This window comes from Pleurodeles waltl, chromosome 8, assembly GCF_031143425.1.
Source record: "Pleurodeles waltl isolate 20211129_DDA chromosome 8, aPleWal1.hap1.20221129, whole genome shotgun sequence".
NCBI lineage: Eukaryota > Metazoa > Chordata > Amphibia > Caudata > Salamandridae > Pleurodeles > Pleurodeles waltl.
The window spans coordinates 1,528,689,887-1,528,710,992 of NC_090447.1; the positions used below are offsets into that span (position 1 = coordinate 1,528,689,887).

At 43.6% G+C, this 21,106-nt stretch overlaps 1 protein-coding gene across 3 annotated transcripts in view; it reads right to left on the minus strand.

Moving 5' to 3' along the window:
* The window catches only part of TRAPPC10 (trafficking protein particle complex subunit 10), a 407,991-nt gene that overhangs the window by 212,804 nt on the left and 174,081 nt on the right, over window positions 1-21,106 (minus strand). For 2 of the 3 annotated variants that reach the window (XM_069202936.1, XM_069202937.1), the window contains 2 exons: window positions 14,780-14,975; window positions 4,552-4,663 (listed from right to left, as the gene is read on the minus strand). In XM_069202936.1, the coding sequence (XP_069059037.1) occupies window positions 4,552-4,663; window positions 14,780-14,975 (308 nt within the window). Of the gene's footprint in view, window positions 1-2,646; window positions 2,660-4,551; window positions 4,664-14,779; window positions 14,976-21,106 lie in introns of those variants that run through there. The other variant, XM_069202939.1, reaches the window with a different exon arrangement.

Genomic DNA, 21,106 nt, shown 5'->3' on the forward strand with positions numbered 1-21,106 from the left:
GGATCAGAATGCATTTGTACATTATGATACGCAGCTGCCCTTGCTCGGTCCTGCTGATATGATGTTGCATATTCGGGAGGTGAAGGACATGCAAGGTATGAATCTGGGTCATTTGGAAGTATGGGGTCTGGATCACATGAATCCCCTGGGTCCATGTCTCGTGGAATATTCTCCAAATAAACTCCCTGAAATGATGGTGAACCTAGTGGAGACAACTGTGGTTCAATAATGGGTGGAGGAGATTGTGGAGGTGGTGGAGGAGTAACAGGAAGTACAGGAGAATGTGGTGGAGAAGGCCGAGGTTGAACTGGAGCCTTGCCCTCATCTCTGGAGACATATTAGGTGGAGGAGCAGTGACCAAAGTCTCTTGGAGTATGTTTCCTCTTAATTAGGACAGGAGGCGAAGCAATAATTTGTCCCGTTCTCTTTAGAATATGGAGTTGGCTCTGACAAGTGTCCATTATTTCGAGGATTGGCTCCACTGGTAAAACTGCTTCCAAAGAAAGACTTGAGTCTGTGGAAGGCATAATTTTCAGTTCCAAAGCTTACGGGGCGGAAGCTTTGTGTTGACTGGAAGCTGTCGGCTCCGAAGCATGTAGCTGGCTTCTTGCTCAGAGCCGAAGCACTCAGGTTGAAGGTTTGACTCTATCCCGATGCTGAATGAGAAGGTGTCGAGCCAGAGGTCGATGCCGAAGACATTTTAGACTTGGCTATTTTCAGTGCATCTAAATGTAATTTTTGGATCAGACCATGGCCCTAAGGCAGTGGTGGACCGACGAAATGTTTGTGGGGATTCTTTAAAGGCTTTACATGAGAGGTCGGGGCTGGTGTACTCACAAGTTGCGCCAATGTGAGAGGCTGACTTTCGATGTCCGATTGAACATCTGACTCTAAATATTCTATGGAGAAAGCCTCTTCGTGTTTGATCTCCTCCAGCGCATGCTCTTCCATGAAGATATCAGGTGTGTCGTATGGTCTCTTCGAGGCCATGCCCAATCAATGCACTCTTCAGTCCCGGAGGATCTTATTGGAAGGAAAAGACAGACAGGCATCACAGGTTACTTTATGGTCCGGGGACAAGCACAGGTTACACACCAAGTGTTGATCGGTGTGAGGGAATTTTGAATGGCATCAAAACTGAAATGGAGTGCACTCCATCAGCCCTGCATTTCTCGATACCAGGTAGAGTAGTAGGCCAGAGGTGGGCGGTGGCATCCCTTATGGACTGCTAACCGACACCTGACCTAGAAATTTGGGTCGAGTGCATTAGATAGCGAAAATACAATTGAAATACAATACCGTCCCTGAAATACATGTACAAACTCGACAGCGGAGAGAAAGCAATCTAACAAAGCACTCGATGCCCATGCGCAGTATCACCAAGAGGAGGAGTCACTCAATCTTGTGATTCGAAAAGATTTTTCTAACAAAAACTTGCAACACTCCAGACCAAACACTAGATGGCAGACATATTCAAAGCATGTGTATCTACAGCCACACGTCATCAAACGTGTACTTACTGAAATGCCTCATGCTAAAACTTAATGAAAACTTAATTCTATTACCTTAACATTTGGTATAATTAAGCTATGCAATTTACCCTTCTTTGAAGCATGAGACGTGAAGGGCAGTATGCCACAGGCTTGATGGGGGAACAGCCAATTTTGACTCCATTTAATACATGTCAAAGTTGTGGTTATCTTTTTTGTAAAACACAAATCTAAAAAGAAAAAACTAACTGCACAATATAAAATAGAAATGAACCCCCTAAATAAGGAAATAGGACTCCAGACTCTCGGAAAGTTCTTGGGCTACTATGAAAAGACTACAATTGCTTTCTAATTATCTACGCTTCTCAATGTCATTGCGAGAGGTGGGTTGCTTATAATGTTAAGCAAGATATTGGTTATGGAAGATGAGGACAAATCATTTTGTTTCTCCATCATGGAATCTTTATTAATCTTCAGAAGCAGTGAAAAGAATTGCAAGCTCATCTCTAAACAAGGTGGGAAACCTCTACACATGATAAGAGCAGACAAAGCAAAATTGATGATTAATCAAGAGGCAAATAGATGATCAGCATGGAAAAAGTCCCTGTAACCGTTCCGAAGAGTGAGATGCACACAACATTAGCAATGGTACCAGTTTTGGCCCCAATGGAATGGGGTCTAGGCTGGCTCGAAAGAGAACCAAGTGGAGATGCACAGGACTGTCCATCTATTCAAGGACTGTGTAGCAACTGTCTACAAAAAGGTGCTTGGATCTTGCTATTTTGCAAAAGTAGAACCAAATGTGTTCTCTTTGCAGAGATCTGTAAAGAGATTTATCAGACAGTAAATATTAGGGAAAAGTAGGACAAAAGTTTGAATCATAGGAAATAATTTTGACAAAAAGGCTAGAAGTAATATGGCTTTCTTGCTTTCACAAAAGGTCAGACTCGCAAAATCAGGCAGCATGCGACCACAAAATGGCTTTTTGGTAAGGAGCAAACACAAATTGTGATTTAATGACTTGTTCCCAAAATCACAATTTGGGTCTGAAACTACATACTGAATCGATATTTAGAAGGGAGTGTTTAGGTTGTCACTTCTAAATAGCAATTCGGAATGGGATGTATTAATGTTTTGGGACAAATTCTAAACTTACCTCCAGCACCAAAGTTGAGGAGGGAGTAGTCCAATGGACCACTGCGTAGTCTTAAAAAATGTTTATGAAACAACACTTTTTTTTTTTAAATGCATCCACTTGTTTTTCGCAGAAAACTCGAGGCATAAAAAAAAAAAAAGATCACCTTATTAAAAGCAGTCAGATATGGTGGTCTTCTGACTCCAGCAGGTCATCATTTCAGTGCTGGCCAGCGCAACGTAGTGTGTCACAATTTGTGATATATTTAATTAATATTTGTGGTGTACGTCAAATTGCGGCCCCCTACAATAGTGTATCTGGCAAACCGACCCATTATTCCATAGGCTGGTGTACAAATACTACACTGGTTGCAAATTGCTTAAACCACAAGAGCAGCTGCCTAAAAATCAGCCCTGCGAGATAAAAGAAATGGAATGACTCTAGCTTAAATACAAACATTAAACCACTGTTGAGTAAAGAATGGTCTATTTTATGGGGAAAATTCAGCCAATCCTGTACATAACCTACTGGATATCAAATAAAATATTAAAACAGGCCTTTTAGATACTGGCAAATGCTAAACCTGCACAGAAACAATCGGCACACTAGAGCACAACTTTTCAATGCAAGAACCTTGCATCCTTTTGGTCAGAAATAAAGAAAATTACCACAAGTCACATAAAGGGGTGCTGAATAACCTAAATAATGCCCTGCCCAACACTATTTTAGCTAATGACTTCCTTTACTCAAACCAACTATTAAGATTAGGTCTTCAAAACTATTCTTAGTGAATCAAAGGATTCGAAAACATCTACCACACATGGGCCTGCTTTATCAGAAGCTGACCACTCTCTATACAATAAAACATTTGATACAATTGACCGCGAAAATTATGGGAAGAACTAGATATTAATATGAAAAAAGTTAAACCACTCTCTACATTCTCATCCAGTATCAAATTTTGTGCTTGCTCACTTCCTCTCCTAATTTTCTTATGTCTGATTTCAGGAAGCCACGTTTTTCTCGCTTCTCCTTACTCCATTTTCTTTTCTTTTATGATCTAAACCAACAATGCAAATTGAAATATTATTCAGACTTAACTAGGTTACTTTATTAAATAAGTATTGATAAACAATGAAGATAGGGAAAGTTACAGCGCCTGATTCAAAAAACAGCATTTATTGTAAAATCGCACTGCAGGATGTAATATACAGGATTTTTGTGCTCAAATTTCTATAAAAAGAGATTGGATTCAAAGTCCGGTGCTAATGACCAATTTCTCCATTAGGGTTTTTTCGTTTTTGGAATAATGATTTACAAATGAATGGCAGAATCCTGGTTGTTTTTGTAATTTACTTCAGTCAAAATTACCTATTTAAAAATAGAATTTTTTTATTGGACATTTTAAATTGAATTTCACCTTATAAAAAGATTTTTGGGATTTCTACCAAATGCAGCAAAAACCGAGTGCTTAAAAGTATCATGATGCTACTTTGAAAGCTACGGAGCAAAGCTTGTGGTGACAAACGAGTGCAGAGCAGCAATTCACCTCTGCTCCTAGCGGTGCACCAATATTCATCTCCACGGCCTTATGGCTACATCTTGTGTGGGGCTCAGCACACAGCCTGATCTAAGATGTGTGGTGCACAGGTCAGAACTCATTCCACATTGTGGTGCATAGTTCTGGGCTTGCAGACATGTCTTCACACATTTTGTTCAAAGCACATCCCAGGAGAAGTGGTACCGAATTACAGGAAATCTCACAGATGTTGCAGTGTACATCTCAGGCCCATGGAGCACCATGCTATGTCACAGAGCAAAGCAAGACGCAACCCTTTCAACATGTTTAACATTGTCGGCCAGATGTGTGCATATCTACTTCAAACCAACCAAAATGAATAAACAATTTACAAATTCTAAACTTACCTCCAGCACCAAAGTTGAGCACATACTGGGAGAAGAGGGCATCCAGCTCATCATACTGCACCAAGGCATCTTCAAACTGCTGCAGCATCTCAAACACAAAAGCCAGCTCCTCCTGCGCAACACAAGGACCAACATCGTCAAGCAGCGGCACGTGGGAGAACAGCAGTACATGGTCCATCACAAACATTGCAGCAGTAGTCTAGGAGTCTAAGTGGCATTTTTCAGAGAAGTTAAGTGAATAGCAAGGGCATAGAGTGGTGCGATGTTGGTTTGGTTTTACTGAAGATTTTATACTCTACATAAATCTCAATATCTCAAAATCTTGAGTTATCCAGCTTTTTTTATGAGAGCTACACCCATCTCAGGGGGACAGGATACCCTTAGATGACAGCCTGAAAGGAAATGGCTTTTTGAAGGTTTACTCCAACTTCATGAATGTTAGACACTGGTATCATGACTGAGTGCACTGAGGCCTGCTGACCATACCTCAGTGCCACTGTTATGACCCATAGAAGTATGTTTAGTTTAATTGGCGTATACTCAATCGACAGATTACCGTACTTATAAGCCCCAAGTATATTGTAAAAGGGGTATTGAAGGCCTGTATGTTAAAGACTCCCTCATGGGCTGAAGCACTTATAAAGCCACCATGAGTGCAACAAAGTAAAACGTCCCTCAGCGTGCCGCTGCAGACTCGCAGAGCAGTTCTAAACTGCTACCATTTAAACTAATTGGGTGTGAGAGAGTATATATATATATATGGAAAATGTCATTTACCCAGTGTACATCTGTTTGTGGCATGAGACGCTGCAGATTCACATGCTGTGCACTATCCTGTCATTTAGTGTTGGGCTCGGAGTGTTACAAGTTGTTTTTCTTCGAAGAAGTCTTTTCGAGTCAGGAGAACGAGGGACTCCTCCCTTTCGGCTCCATTGCGCATGGGCGTCGACTCTATCTTAGATTGTTTTCCCGCAGAGGGTGAGGTAGGAGTTGTGTATATAGTAAAGGTGCCCATGCAATGGAGTAAGTATGTATGTACATAATGTGTATAAAAGTGATATATATTTACAAATGTACAAGTTTCATCAACCTAGAATGTACAATTTTCATCAACTTATTACGGCTACAGGCTCCCGGGGAGGCGGGAGGGCGCATGTGAATCTGCAGCGTCTCATGCCACGAACAGATGTACGCTGGGTAAGTGACATTTTCCGTTCGATGGCATGTGTAGCTGCAGATACACATGCTGTGCATAGACTAGTAAACAGTTATCTCCCGGAAAGCGGTGGTTTAGCCTGTAGGAGTTGAAGTTGTCTGGAATAATGTTTGTAATACAGCCTGTCCTAATGTGGCTTGTTGTGTTGTTAACACATCTACACAGTAATGTTTTGTGAATGTATGAGGCGTAGACCATGTGGCTGCCTTTCAGATTTCTGTCATAGGTATATTTCCTAGAAAGGCCATTGTGGCACCTTTCTTCCTAGTGGAGTGTGCCTTTGGTGTAATAGGTAGATCTCTTTTTGCTTCAATATAGCAGGTCTGAATACATTTCACTATCCATCTGGCAATGCCTTGTTTGGATATTGGATTTCCTGCATGAGGTTTTTGGAAGGCTACAAACAATTGTTTTGTTTTGCGAAATTGTTTTGTTCTATCAATATAGTACATTAGTGCTCTTTTAATGTCTAACGTATGTAAGGCTCTTTCAGCTACTGAGTCTGGTTGTGGAAAAAAGACTGGGAGTTCCACTGTTTGGTTTAGGTGGAACGGTGATATGACCTTTGGTAAGAATTTGGGATTTGTACGGAGAACCACTTTATGTTTATGTATTTGTATAACAGGTTCTTGTATAGTAAATGCTTGTATTTCACTTACCCTTCTAAGAGATGTGATAGCTATTAGGAAGGCTACTTTCCAGGTTAAGTATTGTATCTCACAAGAATGCATGGGTTTGAATGGTGGACCCGTGTTAATACAATATTGAGGTTCCACGAGAGAACTGGTGGTGTTCTCGGGGTATGATTCTTTTTAAACCCTCCATAAATGCTTTGATGACTGGGATTCTAAAGAGTGATGTTGAATGTGTAATCTGCAGATAGGCAGATATTGCTGTGAGATGTATTTTAATGGAAGAAAATGCTAGTTTAGATTTTTGTAAGTGTAATAAGTAGCTTACAATGTCTTTGGCGGAAGCATGTAGTGGTTGAATTTGATTATTATGGCAGTAATAAACAAATCTTTTCCATTTGTTTGCTTAACAATGTTCTTGTAGTAGGTTTTCTAGCTTGTTTAATGACCTCCATACATTCTTGTGTAAGGTCTAAATGTCCAAATTCTAAGACTTCAGGAGCCAGATGGCTAAATTGAGCGATGCTGGATGTGGGTGTCTGTCTTGTTTGTGTTGAGTTAACAGATCTGGTCTGTTTGGTAGTTTGATATGAGGTACTACTGACAGGTCAAGTAGTGTTGTATACCATGGTTGGCGAGCCCAGGTTGGTGCTATTAGTATTAGTTTAAGTTTGTTTTGACTCCATTTGTTTACCAGATAAGGAAGGAGTGGGAAAGGGGGAAAAGCGTAAGCAAATATCCCTGACCAACTCATCCATAACACATTGTCTTTGGACTGAGGGTGTGGATACCTGGACGCAAAGTTTTGGCATTTTGCGTTTTGTTTTGTTGTGAATAGGTCTATTTCTGGTGTTCCCCAGCGTAAAAAGTAAGTTTGTAGTATCTGGGGATGAATTTCCCATTTGTGTTTTTGTTGATCTCGACTGAGATTGTCGGCCAACTGGTTTTGAATCCCTGGGATGTACTGTGCTATTAGGCGAATGTGATTGTGAATCGCCCAATGCCAAATCTTTTGTGCTAAGAGACACAGTTGTGATGAGTGTGTCCCTCCTTGTTTGTTTAGGTAATACATTGTTGTCAAGTTGTCTGTTTTGACAAGAATGTGTTTGTGGACTATTAGCGGTTGAAATGCTTTCAATGCAAGAAACACTACTAACAGTTCTAAATGATTTATATGCAGTTGACGTTTCCCTGTATACTGTGGTGGTTGAGGTGTGCTCCCCACCCTATCATGGAAGCATCTGTTGTGATCACGTATTGAGGCACAGGGTCTTGGAATGGCCGCCCTTGGTTTAAATTTATAGGATTCCACCATTGAAGCGAGGAGTGTGTTTGGCGGTCTATCAACACTAGATCTTGAAGTTGACCCTGTGCTTGTGTCCATTGTGTTGCTAGGCACTGTTGTAAGGGCCGCATGTGTAGTCTTGCGTTTGGGACAATGGCTATGCATGAGGACATCATGCCTAGAAGTTTCATTACCAACCTCACTTGATAGTGTTGGTTTGGGTGCATGTTTAGTATTACATTTTGGAAGGCTTGTACCCTTTGTGGACTTGGAGTGGCAATCCCTTTTTGTGTGTTGATTGTTGCTCATAAGTATTGTTGTATTTGACACAGTTGTAGATGTGATTTTTGGTAGTTTATTGAGAACCCTAGTTTGTGAAGGGTTTCTATGACATATTTGGTGTGTAGAAGACACTGTTGTTGAGTGCTGGTTTTTATTAACCAATCGTCTAAGTAAGGGAATACGTGCATGTGCTGTCTCCTGATATGAGCAGCTACTACCGCAAGGCATTTTGTGAATACTCTTGGTGCTGTTGTTATCCCGAACGGTAACACTTTGAATTGGTAATACACGCCTTGGATTACAAACCTCAAGTATTTCCTGTGGGAAGGATGTATGGGTATGTGGAAGTAAGCATCCTTGAGATCTAATGTTGACATGTAGTCCTGTTGTTTGAGCAATGGAATCACGTCTTGAAGTGTTACCATGTGAAAATGATCTGATTTGATGTAAAGATTTAGTGTTCTGAGGTCTAATATGGGTCTCAGTGTTTTGTCCTTTTTTGGAATTAGGAAATACAGGGAGTAGACACCTGTTCCTTTTTGATGGTTGGGTACTAGCTGCTTTTTGTAACAATGCTTGGACTTCTAGTTGCAACAGGTCTAAGTGTTGTTTGGACATGTTGTGTGCTCTTGGAGGCACATTTGGTGGCAAATGTAGGAATTCTATGCAATAACCATGTTGGATAATGGCTAGGACCCACGCGTCCGTAGTTATGTGTTCCCAATTTTGGTAATAATCTGTGAGTCTCCCCCCCCACTGGTGTTGTGTGGTGGGGGTTTGTGACGTTGGAGTCACTGTTTAGTTTGTGGGGTTTTGGGGCTTTGGAATTTCCCCTCTTGTTTTAGGGAACTGTCCACCCCTATATTGTCCCCGAAAAACTCCTCTTTGATATTGCCCTGGTATGTGGGTCTGGCTTGTGAGGTGGAAGGCTCTGTGGGCTGGGCCCGAAACCCCCCTCTAAAGTGTGGCTTCCTAAAAGTGCCTCTGCTCTGTGGGGAGTAGAGCGCGCCCATGGCTTTGGCCATGTCATTGTCTTTCTTTAGTTTGTCTACTGCTGTGTCCACCTCCGGCCCAAACAATTGTTGTCCGTTGAAAGGCATATTCAGCACAGCCTGATGGATTTCTGGCTTAAATCCGGAGGTACGTAGACACGCGTGTCTCCGAATGGTTACAGCCGTGTTTACTGTTCTGGCCGCCGTGTCTGCTGGGTCCATAGCCAACCTTATTTGGTTGTTGGAGATAGTTTGGCCCTCCTCGACAACCTGTTGAGCAAGTTTCTGGAACTCTTTGGGAAGGTGTTGAATGAAATGTTGCATTTCATCCCAATGTGCCCTGTCGTATCTTGCCAGTAGAGCTTGCGAATTGGCAATTCGCCATTGATTGGCTGCTTGTGCTGCCACCCTTTTGCCTGCTGCATCGAATTTCCGACTTTGTCGGGTGGTGGTGCGTCTCCAGAAGATTGCGAGTTTGCCCTTTTCCCGGCTGCTCCTACTACCACTGAATCAGGAGTTAACTGTTGTGTAATGTACACAGGGTCCGTAGGGGGAGGTTTATATTTCTTCTCCACCCTAGGTGTGATGGCTCTGCTTTTGACTGGGTCTTGAAACACCTGTTTGGCGTGTTTTAGCATGCCTGGTAACATTGGCAAACTTTGATATTGGCTGTGCGTAGAGGACAGGGTATTGAACAAGAAGTCATCTTCTATGGGCTCTGCATGCAATGCTACGTTATGAAAAGTAGCTGCCCTGGAAACCACATGCATGTAAGCAGTACTGTCCTCCGGTGGTGATGGCCTTGTCGGGTAGCAATCCAGACTATTATCTGAGACCAGTGCGTCGTACAGATCCCATGCATCTGGGTCATCCTGGCTCATCCCTGTGCGCGTTGGTGACTGCATCATTGGGGTGTTGCTACTGGGGACAGATGTGGTGAGTGTGGTGGCAATGGCTGTGGAGAACACTGTGGTGGTGTTTTTTCTTTAGCCACCTTAGCTTTTGGCTGCATTTCCGCCTCATGGAATGCGAGCTTCCGCTTCATCTTGATTAGAGGAAGAGTTCTAATTTTCCCCGTGTCTTTTTGTATATGGAGCCTTCTCTGGGTATGGTCTGGCTCTCCCATGCCCAGCTCTTGTTCAAACCTGTGGCCTTGTAACTGTGAGGAAAGGCCCTGTTCTTCTGTATAGGAGCTGTGTTTCGGCTCCGAGGCTGCATGTTTCGGCACCGAAACCTTTTCTGCAGTCTTTTTCGGCTCCGAAGAAACCTTTTTGGTTTTCGGGGTGCCGACCGCTCGGTGCCGAATATGGTCGGATGTCTTCAGCTGCTGGGAGGCCTTTTTCGGTGCCGATGTTTGGTCACCGTGCTTCCGGGTAAAGCCATGGCCTGTTGGCGGTGGCGTCCCCTGGGCCTTCATGATTTTGGAGTGAGTTTTTGCCGGGGCTGGTTTACTCACAGTTTGTTGCCTCGTCGGCTGCTCACTCTGGGGCTCGTCCGAATCTGGAATGGAGAATGTCTCCTCTTCTTCGATGTAGAGATGTCCAGCCGGTGTCAACGCCATCTGAAGTCTTCGAGCTCTACGATCCCGCAGTGACTTCTTGGATCGAAATGCCAGACAGGCCTCGCACGTATCCTCTTTGTGTTCGGGGGACAAACACAGATTACAGACCAAGTGTTGGTCTGTATAAGGATACTTAGCGTGGCATTTGGGGCAGAAGCGGAATGGGGTCCGTTCCATGAGCTTTGAGGATGCACGCAGTCGGGCCGACCAGGCCCCCGCCGAGGAGTGGAAGCCCTGAAGGGCTGCCGGAGCTCTTCTTTTCTTTGGTGTCGATGTGCTAGCACTAACCCGGTACCGAGCGCAAACAATACCGTTGAATTTTCTGATTAATATCTATCTTTTCCAAACCGAAACACGGAGCGAAAAGGAACACGTCCGAACCCGATGGCGAAAAAAAAAATAATCTAAGATGGAGTCGACACCCATGCGCAATGGAGCCGAAAGGGAGGAGTCCTTCGGTCTCGTGACTCGAAAAGACTTCTTCGAAGAAAAACAACTTGTAACACTGCGAACCCAACACTAGATGGCAGGATAGTGCACAGCATGTGTATCTGCAGCTACACATGCCATCGAACATATACACACACACACACACACACACATTTAAATAAATAAAAGACACCCATAGGTAGGCCTGTCAAGCCCGAGACTGGGTGCTGTATTTTATAAATAGGACATGTTTCTGATATATCTGAACAGTAAAAACCCCAAACTGTCTTTTTGCTGTAGAAAGGTTAGTACCCCACTGGCAAGTGCAGGGTTACACGCTGACAACTCAGCTGTGCTAACTTCTGAATGGGACTGCTAACGTTGGCACTTCAAGGTATCAAACTAATTGTTGTACACTTGAACCCAACTTGGGGGGGTGGGGGGTGACCTCAGGTAGGCACATTTCTAGGGATGGCTACCAAGCTCCACACACCGAGAGAAGAGTTCTGCCATCTTAGCAGTGGGCAGAATATTTCACTCTGTGATAGCTAGTTGCCACACTTTGCAGGAAATTTTCATCTGGTGGGAAGGGAACTGGTAACACTTTAGCTAGCAGTCACAGCCTCACCAGAGTGCAAGCCGTAGGCATAAAAGTTGTACCCATGTCACGCAGTCCCTCAGATTACTTCTGTACTGGAGAGGTTCAACCAAAGACAGGACTGCACCTGTTGATCCCTGGGCTAGTGAAGAGAGAACAGTGCCTGTGTATTCTCTGGGCCCCATACAGTGGAGGTGAACTCCAAAAGTCACAACTCAAGGGCCACAAAAGATGAAGAAGCCTGCCTTGACGAGTTGGCAGACACAATCACTTCATTGCCACTGAATCAAAGCATAGGAGATTAAATCCAGACACTTAAAATTTGCACCGAATATGCTGGACCCAGAAAAGCACAGTTTGGTCACCTAAGATGGACGCTAGCCTCAGTTAGTACGAACAGCTGGCTTTGCTGTAACCAGAGATCAGTAGACCAGTGGCAACTATTTTTGGGGTGGACTTCGATGGACATCGACCTCTGTGGCACAAGTCAACCCACTACATTTGTGGACCGAAGGGTGACCCCCAAGAACGTCATCCAACCGTGTTTGTAGACTGAGGGGTGACCCCAAGAAAGCCACCCCACCATGTTTGTGGACCGAGGGGTGACCCCAAGAAGACCTCCGTTGACTAGATCAGCATCAGGACCACTCCACTGATGTCCATGGTAGTTTGCCTATACAGCATAGAACTGGACTGGAGAATGCTTTGACTGCTAAGTTTACTGTTCTGCTAAGCTTTATTGGGGTGGACTTGCTTCCTGCTGGAGTTGGTTGCCCAAATCAGGCCGTAGTAATCAAGCACAACTTTACAAAAGTTTTCACACAGTGATTAAAGTTTTGCTAAATAATTTACATCTCGGAACCTTTTGGTGTATTTTGTTTGCTTTGGTATCTAAAAATTCACAAAAATAAAATATATTTTTATCAACTGGTGTTGGATTTTCTTTGTGTTGTGGTTTTTTCCAGTTCACTCGTTTTGGTACTTCTAAATTCTTTGCACTTGTTGCTTTGACAAAGCCTGACTGCTCGGAGCCACAGCTACCCAGGGTTGCGTTAAAGCCTTACAAACAAACTAAACTGAACCAAAGACAGGTCTGTGAATTTATTATACAGTGAGATCGCACAACCACATCATATGCTAAACCACATCATATGATAATTCACCTTAGAGCCTATATCAGCTTCTCACTACATTAATGAAGTATGCTCCTTGTGCATGAATTGTTCTCTCTGGAGAGGTGGAATGGGCAAATTAAGAGCATGAGTGGAAGATGGTGGTAGCACGTAAGGCTGTAGGTAAGGGAGATGTTTGCTCTGCCTCTGGAGTCAAACTTGACCAGGAGCAGTCAAGCTTTCCAAAGTGAAGCCACAACGTTTGCTTTATCTAAGTGCTGGAAATAAAAATTGGCCCTAATGTCTTATCTGGAACTTGAATTCCATTTGTCCTTTAAATAAAGTATTCACATTTCTAATTTTGGTTTATAGTTTTTGTCTAATGTGGTTTTATGGTTTATAGTCTAATGCTCATGGTGGTCTGCATAAATGTGTTGTATGTATGTGCTGAGCCACTCTAACCATAATCTGAAGGAGAAATGTCATATGAGTAAGGAGTGTGACCAAATATTTTTTTGTGTGAGGTTTATGCAGCATTAAAAAGCAAGGAAAAAAACAACAACTTTACGGTAAAGACATACTAGAACTGTCACCAGAAAAATACTTGCAACTATTGGGCACATCTGCAACTGTGCTATTCTTCGAAACGTAAGGGAGAATGAGGAAAAGGAAATACAATACATATACCTTTTACACCCTACGAAGTCCGCTTTTCAACGCTATCAGTGTTTGTCAGATGCAGTACTAATGGTTGCTGTAGCTAATAACTATTATCCTAATTGTTGAATAGATTTCTGAATCCTACTCTACCACCGACTTTCCAATATCCAGTAGATGTTAGTAACATGAGAGGCACAAGCACTCAGATGTCGGGTCGAAATGCATTTGCAAGGGCAAGGGATTGATGGAGGAGAGTGGAGCTGGAAATCATACCAATTCGCATTCGATGCACACGGGCAGGATGAAGCCATCAAATGTGCTGCATTTACAGCGTGAGAACGATTTAGACAGGCTTTGGTGAGCTTGTTAGAGTCGAAAATGCAATGTGTTAAAAAAAAAAAAAAACACACAGCATATCCTCAGCGCCAAGATACCCTCCCGGTTATACAAATACACATATACCATCACATAACATGTTTGTGAGCATGTGGACAACACATGGATTCAAGGGTTTTCAAACACTTCCCCTGGTTTGATATTCAGTGTATAACATTTTTACTGAGGGATGGGAATCAGATGGGCTGGAAAGATATGAAAATTAACTGCAAATATTTCAAGCTAAATGGACAATTTATGCACCTATTCTAGGCAGATGTGCTCACTGTGGATGAGGGAAATCAATGGATTTTTCCCTATAGAAGATATTTATTTTCACAAAGATGTTTCAAAGTTGCCAGATCAGACCCTTCTGCATCACTTTCTACTCAGCAGTGCTCCATGAGACCTGTGTCAATACCATCAGGAGTGAGGACAACACAGAAGTAGATGGATCGAATCACTCCAAAATTCAATGAAGTAAATTCTGAGATATTTCTGCTGTGCAACGGGCTTCAGAACAAACGAAAGCTCCCCATTATCAGCTTTACCACTTTCTTCACACATCAGCAAAAACCTTCTAGTGTACTGTAACAGTGGCCTGAGCATGAACATGCAAGTGGTTAGTGTCACAAGCTGCACCTTCAACTAAAACACATTTCAAGAAGCAGCAGTAGACATGGTGACCAAGTCCTTTTGTACTTTAACAACAGCTGGAATGCACTCTGTCAATTCACCCTAGGTTTAAAAAAGCAAAAAAAATAATGAGGTCAAAAACCTTCCCTAGTCTCTGATGGAATAACACACAAATACAGCTGCGAAAAAGAGTACCCGATACCTCCCAAGACAGCCCTGCGGAGGGCAACTGGACGTTTTCTAAACTACAGAGTGTGCAAGTCACTCAAACCACACAATTCCACTCAACTTACCAAAGGTCTTAACTCTCTATTTATATCTATCCAAATATTAACATTGAATCCTAGAGAAGCAAGAAGATAATCAGTCAACTGGTGACATTGGGCAAGGTGAGGAGTTACGAAGCAGAGAGAAAGAACAACTGTGGTCTAATACAGCCGGGCCAAGTACCTGCACCATGAAGTAATCACAGAAGCTCCACCCTGGCTCAGTTCTCTTTTCCCGCAGGGTTCTCATATCATCCTCAAACTTGCCAAGATTTTTGGTAAATGACATGAGCAGGAGAGTCCGCAGCTTAGTTAGGAAGGCACCCCAAGACTCCTGGGACCGGGATGAGTCCTTCAAGGGGTCTGTAAGCACTACACACCTGCAGTGACAAAGAAAAGAACAGAATTGAAACCTCGGAGTGAACAAGGAGAACAATATTAAAAATGTCAGTTTTCCAGGGGTTGGGGGAAGCAGAACAAAAAAATACAATGTGTGATCTGCTGAAGCACAATATACTGTATACACAGAACTTGGAAAAGCCCCCAATAATCACTTTTATCTATAGGTGCATACATTATTCGCTGGATGAAGAGGAATACCGTCCAAGTGCATCATGTCAGACCTTCCAGTACTGCAATATAAATGAGGTTTTGAGTCTCAACTCGATGGTAAATAGGAGACTTTGATTAAGTATTTTGAAACATTTGCTGTCATCTGGTCCCACATTTAAAAAATAGTTTAGAGAGCTATCTTTGCCACCATGACAAATCCTTATTGCAGCACACTAGACTTACTCAATACAACCTATAGGTCGAATATGGAGTGGGTGGCAAAAAACATTTTTATAACTGCTTTTTTATTTCCAGCCCAGCAGTATTGTTCCCAAACCATGAGCCACAAAGAGCAGAACAACGCCATGTGAGCTCTGCAGAAGAAAACAAAGCCAGGGAAGAGTGCTTTGAACAGAATAGAACAAAAACAAGAATGCTGGTGGGAAAAGAACAGGGCAAAGGAAGCAATTCCCTTAAAAGGGAAACAAAACAACATGAGCTCTGCACAAGAAGAAAAAACTAGCACTGGCAAAGAGGTCTCACCTATCCAAGAGCTACTGGCTTTGAGAATGTGGTTTATCCGTGTTGTACACCAGCATGACTAAAAGTTAGCAGTGTAGAGGAGAGTGGCGTGGAGTGTCGTAGAGTGGGATGGGCAAGAGAGGAGCAGAGTGTTGTGGAGTGGCAGAGAGTGTCACATATTGGAGTGGCATAGTAAATGTAAATGTAAATTTTGCACTTGTATAGCGCACTACCCCTCCTGGCTTTTCCCTGTGAGGTGCCCACTCCTGGGCACCCCCAGGGTGAAGCCAGGCATCCAAGCGCTGTTGGGGCCGTTGTGGAGATTAAGCAAGCTATTGCCCAGAGTTGCAGAGTGGGACCCATTAATTAGATTAGGCACCGAGGCGAGAATTATCTGGTCCAAGGGAATTGAGCCCAAAACCTGCCGAAGCGGGACTTGAACCCTGGTCTTGAGCCAGATCTCTGCTTCAGGGTCTGCCGCTCTAACCATTGTGCCACACTTCTCCACTCTATGTGTAGTCACGTAGAGTGGCATATACTGGAGTGGCACAGAGTAGAGTTGACTGGTGTAGAGTGCATTGGCGAGGAGTATTGCAGAGTATAGTGGCATAGAGTGCAGTGGCTTTGAGTGCAGTATCACGGAGTGCAGTGGCATTGAAGTCAGCAGCATACAATGCTGCACCACAGATTTGAGAGGTGCATAGTAGAGTGCAGTGGCACAGAGTAGAGTTGAACAGAGCAGAGTTGCACAGAGCAAAGTGGGGCAGAGAAGTGTGGCACAGACTGCAGTAGGCACAGAGTGGCATAGAGCTGAGTGATGCAGAGGGCAGTAGCGCAGAGCAGACTTGAGTGGCATAGGGTGCAGAGGAGTGGTGCAAAGTAGAGTGGATTGGCATAGAGTGGAGTATTCATGATGTGGTAGCGAATTTGCCATTACAGACAACACTTTTGCAACTGAAATGAGCATTACATTTGCACAGACATACATTTTTACTTATAAGACTATACAGTGCACGGATGAAAATGTGTGGAAATTGCATCACTAGCGTAAAGATTTGTTTTGATCATATTAAAGTATTTTTTCCTTTACACAAAAGTGTCCTTCATTTGTGTTCCTAATTCTGACATATTCTGAAATACTTACAGCTCATTTAAATATTGCCATGTGCTAGATAAAATACTCTTTCCTACTCTCAGTATTCAACAAGATTGTCACATAAATACTCACTTTCAAGTCAGAGAAAGAAAAGTAAACAAGAGCCCTCCAAAGACAGCGCCTGATACTTGACCTCGGTCTCTGAATGCACAGCAAATGTTATGTGAAGAACAAGATTTACAGTCCTGTTTACAGGAAGGGAGAACTCAGAAGAATACTGTAAATAAGGTTGCAGAAAGTCATATGTACAGACATGCACTGAGCACTTACTCACAAATGCTATAGGAAAGTGAAAAAACAAAAACATTTACAGCACTAGCCAATCATATTCCAACTCAGATATTAAGATTGACCAAATTACAACTTCTCTCGTCACCTAAACCACCTTATGCAGAATCTGGATTCCTGCTTTCTACCTGTTGGGTCCTCATCACCGTCCAAGCAAGGTCATCACTTCTGTGGGTAAAAGCAGCCCTGAAGGGTCACCTTCAATCTTTAGGCAAAGGCTGACAACTGCCTCAATCTCTAGCACCGTGCATTGTTAATAGGTGTACTGTGGTTAATTGCATTTCTATCTTCACTAGCCAACGGCTGAACTCATTGTCATGACTCCTCACCACACTGACTTAACCTTGTAATATGTTAACCAACTGGGCATTTTGTCAGTTTTTTAAGAAATGAACATCAGCCTAGATTCACCCATGGGTTACCTTCCTGTTTTCCCCAAAAGTAGGTACACACTACAAGCACTTGCTATGTGCAAACAGTACTGAAGTGTTATGTCCCTTTTTAAAAACCCTCGGAAGAGAGACTACAAGCACATAAACGCCTTCGTTGATGCCATTTTAAAAATAAAAACACACTTTTTTGCAATGCACTTTTTTCACACTTTTTCAAAACTATAACTTGCCACATTTAGGTTATTAAATCACCACGAGGTTAGATCAAATCTCTGGGGATCTTTATAATCCTAAACATTTTGGAAAAAGAAAGCATGTTTGTCCAAAATGACAATGGAGGGATGAGCATTGGAAAGGGCGGCAAGTGATAAGGTGAGTCGTAAAAAACATAATGCAGTTTGCAAGATTTAGAAAGCTGAGACACAAATAAGGGCCGCCCAAACAGCCCCTCGCGACTAGTGGAAGTGGTGAAAAGCAGAGTGTAAATGATATTGCTGCCTATTTAACCAGAAAAGAACGCTGGGCACAATATCCATTCTGATTCGGAGTAGAGGCAATTACTAACACCGAAGCACCTGCATGACCTACAGGGCTGATCAGTAGTTGTGAGAAGGAGGTGGTGTGACAGGCGGGATCAATTTATGAAGGTCATATGACCTTGTAGAGGCAGAATGTGATCATCTGGTGCAAGTAAAGCAAGCTGAACAAAAAGTAGGAAGCGATCAGAAGGGGGAATGTAGGTAAGGATAACAGAAGCAAGTTAGAAAACATAAGATGAACTTAAGGTTAGATCTAGCGTTCTCTTTTATTATGTGTCGCTGAAGATGGAAAGAGGCCATGATCAAAAGCAGCAATAAGGGGTTTTAATGACAATGCTGCCGCTCTGTGGAATACATTTGACAAAAATTACACAATTTGTTGACAGGCACAGAGAAAAAGAGTAGTAGTCCAAAAGAGCTGTAAACTATGGGAATGGTGTGGATAACATGAAAGAAACCAGGTGAAATTTAAGGAAAAGTGTGTGAAAGCGACCATAAAACAAAATAAATAGGATTTAGCATGTCCACGCCTCCACCAGGATGACTCAGAGTAGGAGCCAGCGGTGAAGAGGAAAAAAACAGGGCTAGCAGAAGTGATCACAAGAAGGGGGCTGCATTTCATTAAAAATGGCACTGAAAATAAAGAAGCAATGGTCATTTCACATGTGTTTGCCTAAGAGCTGGTACTGAAGATTAAATGTGCCATCATCACAGGTCCAACAATACAGACCACTGTACCCCCTCTACTTGGGTTTATGCATCGAGTAGGTTTATTCAGCAAAAAGGATGATGATGGAAAACCAAAACAGCCAGCAACACTACACAACTGGTTCTTAGTTAAACAATAAGCTTGGTAAGTAAAAAGAACTTGGAGCCAGAGTACCTGGCGCAACCACCCAGCCCCTTTCAAGTGCAGACAACTAATAGTCACTGGCCTGTCCTCCCTTTACAAAGACACAGAAGGAACCGAAATATAAGAAGGAAGAAGGCGATCTTTCATCAGATAAGGTTAAATGAGGACGCTGTACATTTTGCGGCATTCACCACGATGCCACCTCATGGGGAGATGTGCAACTGGGAAATGCAAAACTGGGAACTGATGCAGCAAACCCTGAAGGACAAAGGAATTCCAGTAATCACTACTTGGCATTGCCATCTGCATGGTAACGAGAACTTAGGTATAGAATAGGTTGGTTTAAAGGCCAACAGGCTGAGCCCAACTCAGACACTGAGCAAGGACTAGACAAGTCCATTGATAAGACAGCGAGCACTACACAAATAGAGAACAGCTGTTGTCCAGTCAACTGACCTATTAAACGAGTGTGCACTGGGTCTTGTTGCACAGGTATTGGTTGTAGGAAAATGGCTCCCTGTTGCAGTTACCCCCCACTTTTTGCCTGATACTGATGTTGACTTGACTGAAGTGTGCTGGGACCCTGCTAACCAGGCCCCAGCACCAGTGTTCTTTCACCTAAAATATACCATTGTTTCCACAATTGGCATAACCCTGGCACACAGATAAGTCCCTTGTAAAAGGTACCTGTGGTACCATGGGCCCTGTGACCAGGGAAGGTCCCTAAGTGCTGCAGCATATGTTGTGCCACCTAAGGGACCCCTCACCTAACACATGCACACTGCCATTGTAGATTGCCTTTTTTCTCCCCACCAACACACACAAAGTCAACATGGCATCCCCCTCAGGATGCCATGCCTACAAAATACTGCCTGTGGCATAGGTAAGTCACCCCTCTAGCAGACCTTACAGCCCTAAGGCAGGGTACACTATACCACAGGTGAGGGCATAGCTGCATGAGCAATATGCCCCTACAGTGTCTAAGTTTATTCTTAGATATTGTAAGTACAGTGTGGCCATATTAAGTATATCTGGGAGTTTGTCAAAAACGAACTCCACAGCTCCACAATGGCTACACTGAATATTGGGAAGTTTGGTATCAAACTTCTCAGAATAATAAACCCACACTGATGCTAGTGTTGGATTTATTAAAAAAATGCACACAGAGGGCATCTTAGAGATACCCCCTGTATTTTACCCAATCCTTCAGTGCAGGACTGACTGGTCTGTGCCGGCCTGCTGCTGAGAGACGAGTTTCTGACCCGCTGGGGTGAGAGCCTTTGTGCTCTCTGAGGGCAGAAACAAAGCCTGCACTGAGTGGAGATGCTTAACACCTCCCCCCTGCAGGAACTGTAACACCTAGCAGTGAGCCTCAAAGGCTCAAGCTTCGTGTTACAATGCCCCAGGGCACTCCTGCTAGTGGAGATGCCCACCCCTCCAGCCACTGCCACCACTTTTGGCGGGAAGTCCAGGGGAGATAATGAGAAAAACAAGGAGTCGTCAAGTCGTCACCCACCAGTCAGGACAGCCCCTAAGGTGTCCTGAGCTGAGGTGACCCCTGCCTTTAGAAATCCTCCATCTTGATTTTGGAGGATTGCCCCAATAGGAATAGGGATGTGCCCCCCTACCCTCAGGGAGGAGGCACAAAGAGGGTGTAGCCACCCCCAGACCTAAAACACACCCCTAAATTTAGTTTTTAGGGGGACCCCAAAACCCAGGAAATCAGATTCCTACAACCTGACGAAAGAAAAAGAACTGCTGACCTACAAGCTTGCAGAGAAGGAAGAAGACTACAACTGCTTTGGCCCCAGCCCTACCGGCTTGTCTCCAACTTTGAAAACTTGCTCCAGCGACGCATCCGACAGGGACCAGCAACCTCTGAAGCCGCAGAGGACTGCCCTGGAATACAGGAACAAGAAACTCCAGTGAACAGCGGCCCTGTTCAAAACCAGCTACTTCTTCGCAACAAAGAAGCAACTTCCAGGGACTTCACGTTTCCCGCCGGAAGCGTGAGACTCTACACTCTGCACCCGACGCCCCCGGCTCGGCCTGTAGAAAACTAACACCTCAGGGAGGACACCCCGGCGACTGCGAGCCCATGAGTAACCAGAGACGACACCCCTGAGCCCTCATAGCGACGCCTGCAGAGAGAATCCAGAGGCTCCCCCTGACCGCGACTGCCTGTAACAAGGGACCCGAAGCCTGGAAC